This window comes from Hyalella azteca, unplaced genomic scaffold (assembly GCF_000764305.2).
Source record: "Hyalella azteca isolate HAZT.00-mixed unplaced genomic scaffold, Hazt_2.0.2 contig3759, whole genome shotgun sequence".
NCBI classification, from domain to species: domain Eukaryota; kingdom Metazoa; phylum Arthropoda; class Malacostraca; order Amphipoda; family Hyalellidae; genus Hyalella; species Hyalella azteca.
The window spans coordinates 62,189-78,521 of NW_025933996.1; the positions used below are offsets into that span (position 1 = coordinate 62,189).

General features: G+C 38.8%; 2 protein-coding genes across 2 annotated transcripts; one reads left to right on the top strand and one right to left on the bottom strand.

Moving 5' to 3' along the window:
• Positions 1-539: 539 nt before the first annotated feature.
• Positions 540-7,050, top strand: LOC108667135. The gene is made up of 4 exons (XM_018154121.2): positions 540-1,723; positions 2,015-2,107; positions 2,650-2,806; positions 3,156-7,050. Exons 1-4 carry the CDS (start codon positions 1,646-1,648, stop codon positions 4,553-4,555), a joined length of 1,728 nt encoding a protein of 575 aa, XP_018009610.1. The 5' UTR covers positions 540-1,645; the 3' UTR covers positions 4,556-7,050.
• Positions 7,051-7,351: 301 nt separating this feature from the next.
• On the bottom strand, positions 7,352-14,384 carry LOC108667137 (nucleolar protein 9; the record flags this gene model as incomplete). The annotated part of the gene is made up of 11 exons (XM_018154122.1): positions 7,352-7,446; positions 7,625-7,913; positions 8,713-8,856; positions 9,144-9,332; positions 10,431-10,559; positions 11,233-11,373; positions 11,757-11,989; positions 12,506-12,743; positions 13,165-13,263; positions 13,511-13,740; positions 14,362-14,384. Coding segments are annotated over 11 exons (1,798 nt in total), but the record flags the coding sequence as incomplete, so codon positions are not given.
• Positions 14,385-16,333: the final 1,949 nt, after the last annotated feature.

Below are 16,333 nucleotides of genomic sequence, written 5' to 3' on the forward strand. Positions count from 1 at the left end.
CTAAAAATAAAAGCCTAATAACTATGCACAAATTGAAGCAACAGTAACAGACTGCAGGGCAATAACTGAAGTATTGAAAATTCAACGAGAAATAAACTCAGGAGTCTAAGAATAAATGCGGTGATAAAAGAAGGTGGTAGTGCAAAAATAGAGCGTTTGAAGAACAAAGTTTACATCTAATTAATAAGGCAACAGATTTCAGAACTAATTCCGGCGTTATTATTATTCGAATAATGTTCCCTTGAACATTATTCGAGATCAATTCGATTCATTATTCTTAAACTCAATTACTGAGATCAGAATAAGTGGCAATCAACTTAACGATAGCAAGTGTCCCTAATTTTACTTATATAGACAATAAAATAGCAAGTGTCCTAATTGTCTTTGACGATTTCTTCGCGGAAGAATGGTCGAATTGATTGCTCATTGGAAGATTGAAACTAACGCAGATATCACTGAATAAATATTAATAGTGAAGAATATTCATAGTGAAAGATATTTAATATGCATTTACACTGAAGAAAATATTTTCAGTGAATAAGATTTACAGTGATAAAAATTTTCAGGGAATGACATTTACAGTGAACGATATTTTCAGGGAATGACATTTACAGTGAACGATATTTCAGGGAATGACATTTACAGTGAACGATATTTTCAGGGAATGACATTTACAGTGAACGATATTTCCAGGGAATGATATTTACAGTGAACGATATTTTCAGGGAATGATATTTACAGTGAACGTTATTTTCCGGAAATGATATTTTCAGAGAATGTTATTAACAGTGAACGATATTTTCAGGGAATGATATTTACCGTGAACCCTATCTTCAGGGAATGACATTTACAGTGAACGATATTTTCAGTGGATGATATTTACAGTGAACGATATTTTCAGGGAATGATCAATTACAGTGAACGATATTCACGGCAATAAAGGAATTAATGTTAAGAACGAACGCATTGAATGACGCGATGGCTTGGCAATAATCGAAATATAAACTAATTTTTATTGCTCACAAAAGATTCATAAGATAAAAAATAATCGTACATCAGACGTAATATCGTTCTGCTTTATTAATATTACAGTTGTAAACGACCTCGTCTGGGACTCGTGAGTCAGGCTTGCAATTCACCACTGGAAGCTACCAACAAGAACGATATCTTCAACAACAAGTCTTATCGTAAAATATCGTAATCTGCCCAGCATCGACAGAGACGAAACTCACCGTAACATCAACTTCAACAACAAATTTGATCGTAAAATATCGTAATCTGTCCAGTTTCACCTTCGACTTCCTACACCGTAGTAAGCAATTGCACTTCGAATTACGAATTCCTTCAAGAAGTGGCGCTGTCGGCGTCAATCCTGTAGATCATTTGTATTTCTTTAGCTTGATTTAAACAACGAAAAATCTCACAAATTCTGCAATTATAATAGAGAACATACACCTATAATATTAAATTTTAATGAAAATAAACCTTTACGACATCGCCACAAGCATCATATAGAGGCGATACAGCGCTACTGCCCTGAAACTTAGTGGCAAAATATAGAAATAAAAATATTAAGAAAATTACAAAAGCTTTTGAGGATAAACAAAAAAAAAATTTCAAAAAAATTTTTGAGTATAAACAAGAAATGTTGCTCCTGGAGGTCGTCGCTCTGTTGCTGACTTCGGCCCTATATATAACGTCTGCGCGCCACAGCGACCAGAAGGCGAGTACAAAAATATCCGGCTTCGAAAATATTAAATTTTCAATATTTAATTATTATTATCATCTATGTAAAATAAAAAACAGACAATAAATAAGCAATCAGTCAATAATACACATTAATTCTGAGTGATTTATACCAACAGCTGATAATTTATTATGTGATTTATTTCATCAGAGTTTACTTTGCACTCAACAACCAGGAAATAATCTATGTGTATATTATGTATCCATCATATAATATATAAATGTATATACTATTTAGTTTATAGCTTGTTGACTTTGCACTGTACAGGAGCCGCCGCTGTACGCCGCCGTGCCCGACACGAGCTTCTCCTGCTCCCACCACATGGCGGGCTACTACGCCGACATGGAGGCGGGCTGTCAGGTGGGTTATGGGTGGGCTCGGGGCAGGGTGTGAGGTGGGTTCGAGACAGGGTGTCAGGTGGGTTTGAGACAGGGTGTGAGGTGGGTTCGAGGCAGGGTGTCGGGTGGGTTCGAGACAGGGTGTCGGGTGGGTTCGAGACAGGGTGCCAGGTGGGTTCGAGACAGGGTGTCGGGTGGGTTCGAGACAGGGTGTCGGCCCTGTCGGGTGGGTTCGAGACAGGGTGCCAGGTGGGTTCGAGACAGGGTGTCGGGTGGGTTCGAGACAGGGTGTCGGGTGGGTTCGAGACAGGGTGTGAGGTGGGTTCGAGACAGGATGTTAAGTGGGTGTCGGGGTACAATCAGAAGAGGGCCAAAACTAAAGAATTAGACGCTAAAGTCTATACCACATACCATACCTACCTTAATGTCGCTAAACCCACATTCTACAACATATAATGACTATGTTGGTAGACATACCACATACCTATTCTAATGTCGCCAGGTCTACCGAAATACACTAGCTATGTCGGCAGATATACCACATACCTATTCTAATGTCACCAGGTCTACCATATGTGCGACACGCTGGGCAAGCAGTACTCTTACCTGTGCCCTAACATGACGGTGTTCAACCAACGCTTCATGGTATGCGACCACTGGCACTATGTCAACTGCTCCAACTCTAACGCATACTACAACCTCAACGCCAGGATGGCCGGCGGTGAGATACATGCTCAGGGGTTTCCATAAACGCAATGAATAAAAAATAACTTGTAACTTAGGATTAACAAGTATTAGTAGAGATTCCCATTCTCCAAAATGATGAAATGTTGAGTTGTACGAAGCTGGCGGTGAGATACATGTCATGCAGTCCTAACGATATAGATAGAGAATAATCAACAAAAAAAATAGATATTTACATAACAGAGAAGTTGAAAAGAATTATTAGAAAAGATATTCATACTACAAAACGAGAAAGATTCTTGATTAAAAGTTCATATTTCTGATCGCAAAATGACTCCACCTTTTACTTCACTAATCACTTCCGCCTGAAAAAATTTTTTTTTCAGGCGGAAAAAAAGTGCCGACTCCGGGTCGCCGAGGCAGCTTCGTCGACAACATGGAGGAGAATGACATCGACGACGCAGATGTGAGGAAAGTCACGCCACTTACGATAACTGATAAGAAAGTTGCTATGAAGATTAAGAACACGCTGAGAAGCCAGGAGAAGAAGATATCAACAACCACGCCTAAACAAACAACTCCATCAAAAAGACTGCAAAACATTACTGACTCTATGTTGACTGGGGAACCTCCTACAACACGATCATCATTACTTCGTCCATTGACTACGTCTTCAGGAAAAATACCGACGTCACTAGACGTTGATATTTCGTCATCGCTACCCACAGTGAGACCAATAAGTACTGATCGAAGAAGAACCACGTTTGACTTGAAGAGTACTTTTTCAGCTTTAGTTACAACTCCAAGTCCATTAAGTACATTTTCGTTATCTTCCAGCACCTCAACGACGGAAGACAGCAACCAATTCACCAAGTCCACTCAAGCACAACCAGCAGTTCGTCAACCTATACTAACATTAATGCCGCCGATCATTTCGCGGTCTAGAATCAAGCCCTTCGCATTCCCAATGACGGAGATACACAATTTCTCCGAGCTAAATAAGAACCGAAGCGCCATCGTTTCACTTCCTGCATTCCAAATGTTCCCTGGGTTGGTGGCTAGGGGATCTGGTCCCCGTTTTGGATTTGGGTCGACACATCCGTCACGTCGACCTGCAGGTCATGGGGAAATACCACCGGGGATAGAATTCCATCCGTTGGTCTTGGAAATTTCACGTCAGCTTTCCTTGCCAAAGGTCAAACAAAGTCCACAGGAAATTGATGAGACGGTTTTAGGCTCAGAGGAACAGACAGGCAGTAATAGTGTAGTTGGGAGGAATTTTTCGGATACAGAAGAAGTGTTGCAGCCATTTACTGTCGTGATCAATCCCCCAAATGGGAGGAACATTGTGTCGTTTCCTATTCAACCGTTACTCGTAACCCAAAATTTGTCCCCTTTGGTTGATCCGAGAATACAGCAGGAAGATATAACGGTGCTGGAATCTAAGAAGAATGGCAGAGATAGAATTAATAACTTTAAAATAAGATCCCAAAGGCCATCCATCTCCAGTAACCAGGCCTTTTTCATCCCAGAAACTGATTTGATTCCGCCTGACGATATTTTAATTGAAACAACAGACCCTAACTCCGCGAAACTCGACATTCCCGAAAGCAGCACCGAGGCACCCTTACAAGATCACCACAACATGACCATGATATTTCCAGACGCCAAACAGGTCAACTTCACACAACTGTTCGGAGGTCTCATCGTGAATCCGAATTGTCCTGAATGTCATCCGGCATTCTTAACTCCCGGAAAATGTACGCCGTGCGTCCGGATACGATGAAGATTGTAACAGGTTTAGAACACGTGTACATGATTGTTGAGCGATAAGATAAGCACGTTCACTAGATTTTTATATTTTCGACAGAAAATAACAGTTTTTATCGCGTAATAATGTAATTTTTAAAACGGGCTTAATGTCGAAATGATCAGCCTGACATTCAGGCGGATTATTACATTCGTATTCTACTTTAATGATGATATGTGACCCCTTCTAGGCAGAATGCAAATTATTATGTGACCCCTTCTAGGCAGAATGCAAATTATAGTCTCAGCAAAATTAGGTTCAAGAAAGTTTTTTTTTCAAATATACAAGTTACAAAATGAAGACGACAGGTGGGGGCTTCATATATTGATTGCGGCATGGAATAATGCAACAGAAAATTTTTCAGTAAATATTTTGAGCAAATTTATTTGATGACAATGACTGCATTGAATTGTTTTGTGTCCGAATTAATTATAAGAAAACCGAGTCCTAACCCTGAATTTAATGAAGCGTTCGTATGCGGTCACATTTGTCAGGCGGCACCATTAAGCGCCACCAGACTGATTATATTATATATTTCCATCTGACATCGATTCGTTAACCAAGTGGATAAGCTAAGCAAGACACCTCTCTGTAGAACTTATCTTGATACGGGGTGGTTAAATGTGAGCGATATAATTCAGTATACGGGGTGGTTATACGCGAGATACAATACAGTGTAGCCTAAGACCTCGACCGATAGGTTGGAGTAGCTTATTTGCCGCGTATTCCTTTCTGTAAATAACTTGTAAGTTCGTTCGTTACCATATAAATGTGTAATCTTCAATGTGTAATGTTTCAGTTCAAATCTTCGTCACGTCGAGACCATTAAACATTTGTTATAAAAGTTATCCATGCCCGCTGCACGCCAGAAAAGATCTAGCAAGGTAAAAGAAAAAAAAATTAGTTTACGAACAATATATTTCTTCTGATGTATACAATGATCTGCCATCAGGCAACACCGCATTCAGATTGATTCTAAAAAGGCTAACAACGTTAGTGCAAAAAAAACTTTATTTGCACGTACGGTTTTCACTTTTAAGTCAACATTTGCCGGCTGTTCAACAATGCAGTCAAGTAGGCCTTGAAACTTGACTCATTTATGATCGATGTACAAAATGCTAAAAGGCAGCTTATTTTGATAGTACAGGGAACAAACTAATGCCCAAGTATCCACCTACCCTTAATAATTTTCCTTAATATGGCGATCCTGCCTCCAAGAGTTTGACGTTTGACATCGAAACCGTGTTTTCGGATACGTTTAATTTCACAAGACTTAGGGTACTTATCCCTGATCCTGTGTCGCACTTGCATGGCCATTACCGATATCGTACTAGGATTGAGGAAGCCGGTATTAGAGGCCAGGAAACCGGTGTTGGTCGAGGCGGTTGCCGGGGTGTGAGTGGCCTTGAATTGTTCAGGGTCAAGGCGACCGGTGGTCGCTGGCGGGACACGGTAGGCAGTGACGTAACTTAAGTTGCGTAGCGGCAGGGTACAACTTGAGTAGCGCAGTGGCGAGATTTGTGAAGGCATGAAGGTGCGAGCGCCTACAGAGAGTACAGATTGTAGCACAGACATTGTTCTTTGTTACAATTATTGTTATTCCTGAAAATGAAGAAAAATATTAGTTGGGATTGGGTCAGCTTTATTCTGGAAAAATAAATGTTGCTTGAGGCTTCAATTGACTTGATAGTATACCAGTATAATTCGATCAATTACATCTAAATTCCGTCGGAGGTAGAATCCGTTACGCCTTTAGCCAAAATTCCCCAGATACTTTTCCTGCAAAGTAGTTTCTTGCTGTGCAGCAAGTAAAATAAAAAACTTTGGATTTTTATAGCAGATACAAAGCTAAAATTTCGCATTTGGTTTTGGCAAAATTTCAGTTAAATGTGTGTCGCGAACAGAAGATACGGTACCGTGGGTGAACGCCACTAGTTCCGTGAAAGTTATAAAAATATTCCACGAGAACGTGCATGTGACATCCACCGCGAAGCAGCACGCAGGATTTTGCACTCGAAAACTGGGTCACGAAGAGTAACACACAAGCAAAAAGTGCATCGCTATTAGGATAAACTCCCACTAATTTATCTGAGTGTAAGCGTGAGTACTTCAGCGCGCCTGGGAAGGGCATTAATCTAATGTACACATCACAGTAGTAAATAAATGGGGTAGAAACTTCAGACTCGGGACAATTTTTGTTGTAATTTACACCCATTATTGAATTAGACATTAAATTATTGATAAACAATAACTACATTTGAGACACAAAGGTGTCACTTCCGAAGAGGCGTCGCGCGCATTTAATTCAGTTGAAAAACATAGAGGACTTTACACTCAGTTTTGAACTTCGCTTGAAAGGTATGAAGATAAATACCACGATAAGCTATTATAGTTAACATTCAACCTTGTACACCATATCTTGCCTAATAGTGTGAACCTTATTGCCTAATAAATCTGATATTGCCAAATAATGTGAGCTTTACTGCCTTATAAACCTTATTTTTATCGTAGTTTATGTAACTCATTGCAGACTGATTGGTTACATGAAAATGCCGTAGCGACGGGAGGGAGCGGCACTAGTTCCCTTAACAAAAAATGTTTCGCTGCCCGAAAACCTTCATAATGACGCATTATTCACATTCAAGTCGCGAATTAATTTCAGGGCTACATAGCAATTTGGCAAATTTTGTTACTTAAAGAATGCATGAGAGCTATTAACGCGAGCGTGCGATTCCCGCCGCCAAAGTAAGCATTGTGAAGAGAAACCATTGATACGAAGAGAATTTATTCATGCCAGTCATAAAGCATCGTCGCTTTGCTTTCTTCTGCGCGATTCTTCTTCTTCTTGGCCGGCGGCGGGATAGACGCTGATGGAAAAGATCAATTAGTTAGCATACACGAGGTCAACACGATAGCCCGATACATACATACAATATAAATCAGTACAGTTAAAATCTATGGGTCGATTAACGTAATCACATACAAGGGTTTCCAAGAGATTGATACATTCGTTATTTATTATCTTGAGCTCTAGGAGCAAATTACCATCACCTGGTCCACTAGCTTCGTTGTCTCGCTTGAGCGCTAGCAGCATTTGTAGCTTCTTCGCTCGCTTCTGCTCCTTCTCCTCCCAGTCGGTCTTGTCAGCTTTGCTGTAGAGGCGCACGTTGAACTTGCAGTAAAGAATGGCTCCCCACTCGCTGGCTTTTACGGCGTTGGCGTGGTCAGCCAGCTGCTGGCACATGGCTGACTTGGCTTTGATAACAGCCACGTTCCACAGCGCCTCCAGGGCCCGGGAGCCGTGCTTGGAGCACGCCAGCGCCACCACTTCGTTCTGTGTTTAAGAAATCTAATGTTATACTCTGCGCCTCGCATGGGCCTAATATTGTTCTACAAAAAGCTGGCATTTAAAAATTAAAAATACATGGCATTTGAAGCTGGGTAGCCGAGTGGTTTTAGTGCAGATAAAATCAGCGAGGTGGCAAGGCAGTTAAGCACATTGGAGATATTGGAGCAGCGAGACGTTCAGAATCAGCGACAGACCTGATGGCCGAGTCTTCTACGCTGACAGCGCTACTCTATTGTATTATATTTAATAAGACGAGAACGGCGTCTGAGTAGTGTTCAACTAATTCAAAGTTATAAGATAACACATGAAAATTTCGTAATATCATTACAAGTGTTCAAGCTTCCTATTCACCGTATAACCATACCGGTTGTCGTGCATTTCATTTATCGCGGTTCCTTGAACTTCTTGTGCGAGCATCAAGTTGATAACCAGCGCGACTCAACGGAGATTTGTTCGGACCGATGTATGATGTATTTATAATAATGTTGTGTAATAATGTATGTATATTAATTTATATGTAACAATGCAATATAATGTTCAGGATATAAGCTTTACAAAATCATGACTGCAATATTAGTATGAGCGAAGTAATGAGATACTGCGATGGAGCTTACCTCGCTTGTAGAGACAGAACAGAACTACGCCCTATCATCACACCTAACTAACATATATAATGTGATGTTTTGATAGTTTTTTACTGAACTTTAGAGAAGAGACATATCTACACCTGTCATCAATAATAATGTGATCAATATATTTATTGATATGCTTCGAGAAAAGTTACCTGGAGTTTGGAGACGAGCGCCATCCTGCTCTTGGTGCCGACGAAGTCGCTGCTGCAGAAGGCGTCAGTGACGTGCGAGCCTTTAGGATGCTGCAGGACGCGCAGCAGCTCAGGCGTGGGCATCTTCAGCAGACTCTTCACCAACTGATGCAGCAATAATAACGGATAACAAATTATTGCAAAAAATTACTTGTCTCTAATATTTCCAACATGCTAAGTAATACATACTTTATGGTATGAATGCTGTCCTTTAGTCTGTGTGATTAATACTCAAATAATATTATTCGTGCTCTAAATATAGGATTTTAGTGAATTACCTGAGCCGTGCAAGGCTTCTACTGGATAACCAAAAGTTCCACAGGTTTACAACAACTGATAACAAAGCTCCATTAGTGGCAGTAGGTTGGTTAAATTCAAAGATTCTAACGCACCTTGATTGGCTTATTGAAGTATAGGAGTTCCTGTAATATACGCGACCCATGGAAGTTGACAGACAAAGTAGGCTTGTTTGCTGTACAGGAGGCCGCGTACTGTGCGTACGGTGTGAGGTACAGCAGGCACGGCGCGATGCACAGCTCATGCTCCTCAGACTCGTCGCAGCCCAACACCGACATCAGAGCCTGCGAGGAAACAATGATGTTTAGACAATGAATAAAACTAAACTAAACAATAGACCCCTGGTGTTGGGTCTACTGACGCTAGTTGTTGGGTCTACTGATGCTAGTTGTTGGGTCTACTGATGCTAGTTGTTGGGTCTACTGACGCTAGTTGTTGGGTCTACTGACGCTTGTTGTTGGGTGTCTACTGACGCTAGTTGTTGGGGTCTACTGATGCTAGTTGTTGTGTCTACTGACGCTAGTTGTTGGGTCTACTGATGCTGGTTATTGGGTCTACTGACGCTAGTTGTTGGGGTCTACTGATGCTAGTTGTTGTGTCTACTGACGCTAATTGTTGGGTCTACTGATGCTAGTTGTTGGGTCTACTGACGCTAGTTGTTGGGTCTACTGACGCTAGTTGTTGGGTCTACTGATGCTAGTTGTTGGGTCTACTGACGCTAGTTGTCGGGTCTACTGATGCTAGTTGTCGGGTCTACTGATGCTAGTTGTTGGGGGTCTACTGACGCTAGTTGCTGGGTCTACTGATGCTAGTTGTTGGGTCTACTGACGCTAGTTGTATACATTCTAGAGCTTGCTTAGGAATTGAGGTTTATTAATTAGGTAACATGGGTTCGAGATCTCGGAGGTTGCAAAACAAGCTATTAAGTTAAGAAGATGAATACAACAAGGAAGGCTACTTGAATGTTAACGTACGTACTAGCAGAAACGTTGTAGCCCTACATAATACATTTGTATGCAGAAAAATAGGGGCCAAATCCCCAATGACCATAATATGAATAGTTAACAAAATAATGCTTGTGTTAGAGAGAAATGATGCCTTATGAAATCGTGAGAATTATCAGTTTTAAAAACATCAAAACTTAATAATTGTCCAACTTCGGTGCAGCTATACATGTCAAAAAATTTGATGAAATAAGATAGAAGTCGTGTGTAAAACACGGCCCCCAGTCGTGCGTGAGCTGATAGTCTCATGATAAAAAATACCGTCGCGATAATGTATAAAATGAATATTTGTCTCTTTAAATATAAGTCACATGGAACAAATTATCGTCTCAAATAGTCAGAAAATTAAAGCTTTATATTGTTCATAGGAAGGCAAACCTTGAGGCAGTTTCCCTGTGTCTTGCCCAGTCGCCGACAAGCTTGTGCCCAGGCGAGCAGGACGCCGTGGTGGCGAGCCTGCAGTGCCGCCCCCAAGGCCGACTCCAGGCTCTCGCTCACCGCCGTGAACTGAAACAAATTAACAAAAATCGTATAATACCATTTAAAAATATTAGAAAATAAGTGCTAAAATTTGTAAAAATTAGTCACAACTAGTCACAACAAATTTGTAAAAAATTTTAGCTGATGATAATTGATATAAAAACTAAAAAAGAAGCAAAACAATAAAACAGCAACAAGAGGTCATTTTTTACAAAATCGTATGATTTTATTTGAAAAATATTAGAAAATAAATGCTAAAATTTGTAAAAATTTTAGCTGATGAAAATTGAAATAAAAACTAAAAAAGATGCAAAACAATAAAACAGCAACAAGAGGTCATTTCAATATATTGTAAATACAAGCACAATACAAATATGATATGTTTATAGTTCTGGGCTCAAAAACATTTGTATCGCAAATACAATAAATCTTTCAGAATTTTTTTTTGTTTTTATTTAATTTTGGTATTTTCGTTAAATATTTTACTGGAATAATTAAATGAAAAATTATATTCAATACATAAATATTCCATAATGCATCCACCTGTAGATGTCAGGTGCTTGCTAAAGCAAGCACCAGCAGGTGATAACTTTATACATAGATATATCAACTGAAGGCAGCAATATAATATTAACCTGATGGTTCCAACTCATTTGACTGTATCAAGAAGTTGTTTGTTGTTATTGTATGAAGTACAGACCGTCTCGGTGTCGCTCCAGGCGTCCAGGAGACGCTGGACGGTGAAGTTAGCCACCTTGTGCGCGACCAGACTCCCCAGGCTGGGTTCCAGCAACTTAAAGATGGCCGACAACTGGGCGCCACTGCACGTCTTGATCATTGTCTGTTAAGGAAATAGCAGATATAACATTCTATAATAAAGGCATGATATCTTCTAACCAGGCTGGGCTGTAGCAACTTGAACATGGCCGACAACTGGGCACCACTGCACGTATTGATCATCGTCTGTGATAGCAGATATTATAATATTCTATATTAATAGTATGGTATCATAAAAAATTTCAATAAAATTCTTGACACTATGGACAAGGTGCGATGATGAAGACTTTTCATGCGTTGCAAACAATCATGTTTGTTTTGACAGTTAAATAAAAAATATCAAGAGGGGTGCAGATCTTTGTATGATAAACTAAACTATGTCACGCTCACAGCATGCACTGAAAGTGACAATTAAAAAAAGCAGGACAAGCTCTGCAAAAAAACTACCTCGAGCAACCTTGCTGTGGGTTCACAATTGAAAACAGCAACAATTTTGCCATCAGCTGCAGGAAGAGATCCTGTAGGAGAGGAGCACAAGGTGATGTCGTCCGGTAGCTGGAGCAGTCCATGGTCCAGCAAATGCTGCACAAGAGGCAGGCACAGAGCAACTTGGTGGTGAGGCTTGAACGTCTCCAGGGCACACTGGTACACGGCGGAGGAACAGGCTTCCATGATCACGTCTGTAACAAAGGTGTGCGATGTAGAACTTTCACCACATTCTCCCTTCATAGTAAAAGCAAATAAATGGAAAATATTGCTGTTTATGAGAGGTTTGAAATAAAAACAGCTCAGCATGCGACTATTCTGTGTTCTCAGAATTAGACAAAAAAGTAAAAGAATTTCTAGAATTTTGTGCTGTTTAAACATTATATCAATGATAGGTGAAAAGGAAATTTTATTAGATTATTAGAAAGTTACCAATACTAATGCACGTACTGGGGCACAAATTTGTATACAGCCGTTTGAAGAGATCTACTGCACAATCCTAATTTCTGGAGCAAGTCCCTAACTAATTTAGGGAAAGTCATGTGTCTTTGTTTACAGCACCCTTTATAAAAATATACCTACACGATCCTATATAGGTACCTACACTAGGTAATTCAGGCACGGTTACGAATCTATTTCAAATGAACCCTTTCAGATATCTACATAATCATGGTATTATCTACACAATTAATATTTCAGAAGTGACTTACAAGGCAGTTCAGGCACGGTCATGAGTCTCTGTGCCATGTATGAAACAAGGTCCGCAAACTCCGTAGGAAGAGAGGGGCTGGCAATGGCGAGGGAGAGTGAGCTGTGAGCTCTCTTGCTGGCAGTGCAGCTGGGACTGGGATCCACGCCAGTCAAGATGATCAGGAGTGTTCGGATCACATGCGACGCGTATGTGTCACCTATGAAGTCCAATAGGTTGTTGCTGCAATATTTACTTACCTGTCAATAAAACAACATTAAAGCAGATAAAGGCACCATATTTGGCAAGGTCAAGAATCAATTTAAACGACTATGTAACAAAAACTTGACTTGTTTGAATATAAAAGAAAGGTGCTGATAGCGTTCAACAATTTTTGATGATGAGGCTTTCAATGAAAAATTGAATGAAATTATGTTAGATAATGTCTTGCATCACAAATTCACAATTTATGTGCTAAACAAAATGATGAATAAGAAAATGGTGCAAAACAAAATTTGAAGAATGACTTTCAGGCACACAACATTAGAGATCCAACAAAAACAACATTTGATTAAAGTGGAAATGACTCACAACTAATAACTTAGTCACAAGATCAGTTCAAGAAGCTGAAGTTAGCAGTAAATTAAACAGAAAATTCTATTTAAAAATACAAGGTCACACCTTAACCATGTACTCAGTGAGATTTTTCTTCTCCAGTTCAGTAAGAGGAACCATGATGGGGTTTTCATCATCATCATAGAGTTGTTGCATGTAGTCATCCTGTGAAGCATGTGAGGTGGAATTATTATTTGATAACCAAAGATTTTAGGCATAGCTTCACTCAAGAAAGGCAGATAAAAATGTGAATAAATTAAGATTTTGACAGGGCACTGATGCAAAATAGAAGTTTAAAAATTCTAAATTCTTCTACAAAAAAATTTAAGATCTTTCCAAACAATATAAAGCTAAAAATTTTCATAGAAATAAAAATATATAAACAAAAATACTTTGCATTTGAAATACCAACCTGAATCATCTTTAGAGATATAATCAAAGTGGTTTCCAGAACACGAGAAGCAAAGGCATTGATGCAAACTGTCCACAAGTCTTGACTGAGAACACTTGCAATATGGCCCACTGATGCTGCAGATGCTGAGGGTAGAAGGCTCTGTAATATTCGAGAAGCTAGATGGTTGCAGGCATAATGGAGCCCATCTTTGTTGGTGAAGTCATCAATGAAGTTCTTGCACAACTGATCTGCACAAAACAGAAATAGAGTCTGAGCAAAGATCAGCAACAATTTCTATGGTGTTTTGCAAAAAAAATAAATCCTCATTAACAAACTTTAGGATATTTTTCACTGCAGTAAATACTGAGTAAAATTACCAAAGATCCATTAATAAAATCACATAATTACTTATATGACTTACTGTAAAATGGGGTAACTTAGACTACTTTTAGTTTTTTTAACAAAAACCCCCAAAACTCAAAAACTATTTGACATATAAAAATGTTGTCACTGGCCATTAAAGGCCTAATACTGGGGTTACGTAACACAATAGAAAGATGAAAAAATTATGCATACCGTCAAAGGGGGGTAAAAAGGGACGGGCGGGGTAAATAGGGACGCGTGTCCCACATTTCGTAGAAATGTTGTAGCAGCTAAACTAATCAAAATATTGCAAAAACTAAAAATAGTGGCGTAAACTTCAACATTTTTACTACCTATCTATTATGTATAAAGCTAGTCAAGAAATAAAATATTTACTATCTCTAAAAAATTGCTAAAAAAAGTGTGAAAAGTGTGATTTTTGAAAAGTACCTCTGCTAAGGTCTGGAGCAAAAAAAATATTCACCGTATTGAAAAATTTTACTTACATAAAAGTTGCACCCAGGTGTCGGCTTGAAAACGTAATTAACAGAATTTGCCTCTCTCATTCCAAAAAAAAAAAAATGGCAGCCATTTCCGCTCGACGGGGTAAAAAGGGACACCTCCCGGGGTAATTAAGGACACCCTTAAAAATGCATTTACAGTAGAACATCAGTTAGCAAAGGCTCCAGTTAACAAAAAAATTGATTAACAACAAATAATTTTGATTACATTTACCTCGCTTGGCAAAAAAAATTCACTTATCAAAAAATTAATGCATCATCGGTCATCACAAAATTGTACATAGAATGCTATAAATAGAATTGTGCACCGGGCATCATAGAATGAAAAGTAATTGACCTAAACTATGATTTATTTCTTCAAAACATATGATGGTCGTCACTAAAACATTATTTTCTGTTTCAGGTATCTTTTTCACGATCTTGTTTGTTATAGTGAAATCACAAGACTTGAATAAAATTGTGCAAAATTACAGGCAATCCTGTAAGCTTATGGATACAGAAGAAATGCTACATGGCTGCTGATATGAAGCTTGCAGTGGACAAAGTTCTTGTTAATGCTCAATGGCACGTCCAAGGATACAGTAATATCACATTAATAATACGGTAATGAATGAATATGGTAATATCATATCAATAAAGGAAAAACAAGTAAAAATGACAGAAAATGTCTTTTATTTTACATCTACATCATCTACAATGAAAGAGGAGGACATCAGAGTACTGTTAGTAATAGATGAGTACACTCTGCATGCTTCAAATGTTTGAAATTGAGTTTTATTTCAAGTGTCCCTTTTTACCCCATTGCAAGATTAATTCAGGAGCCTTTTATATTGCGTCTAGCGCCTTACAAATAGCATATGGAATTTTTTTGAAGATGCCATTCGATAGCCCTTGCAAAGAGCTATAAAATGAGCCTAAACTTGTTTCTGAAATGTTTCATGGTAAGAAGTTCTTAACAAAAAATGCTCAAAACCGTCCCTTTTTACCCCGTTTGATGGTACCTAATAGGTTAAAAAATTAAAAATGTGACCCACAAAAAAGCGCTATTATTTAAAGCCTGTCATAGAACCCTCTCCAATTTTCTTATTTTTTGGTAAAATAACTCCAGGTTTTGGTGCATTGTAGTAGAACTCTTCTAGTTACATATGCAAATGACAAATTTTAGGAAAGTGTCATAGTTTGCAAATGGGGGGCACTGCCCAAGAATGGGGGAACTTGACCACCAAATGTCAGCCCTGATGGGGTAACATAGACTGGCTTGGAAATTAATTTAAAATTACCAAATATAACATATTTCATGTTTGATACACCTATTAATGTTTTTTCTTTGTGTTTCAGACTCTACAGTCTTATATATGGTAATTTCAACTTAATTTCCAAGCTGGTCAATATTACCCCTTCACAGCTGACATTAGGTGGTCTAAGTTCCCCCATTCAGGGGTGGTGCCCCCCCATTTGCAAACTATGACACTTTCCTCAAATTTGTCATTTGCATATGTAACTAGAAGAGTTCTACAATGCACCAAAACCTGGAGTTATTTGGAGTATTTTTTTACCAAAAAATATAATTGATTTTACCACCCAGTCTAAGATACCCCAAGAGCTGGGGTAACAAAGACCATCACTTTTTATGAAATTACATAAAAACTATGAGAGGCAGGAGTCAGCAATTTATGGTGAGTGAACCTAGAGTATAAACCTGTATTTTGCATGTTTCAATTCAAGTTTAACTTAGCTAATAAAAAAATGGCATCATTTAAAAAAAAGTACTAGTCTAAGTTTACCCATTTTACAGTAATTATCAACAATTCAATGCAATAAGGAATGAAATAATTTTTAATACATTAACTTGCAGGACCTGGCAGGTCAGTATGCAACCAGCCTGTTAGGCAAAATTTCTGTCATTGACTTAACACCTTTGTAAAAACATTTTGGTAATTTCTTTATCCATTCCTAC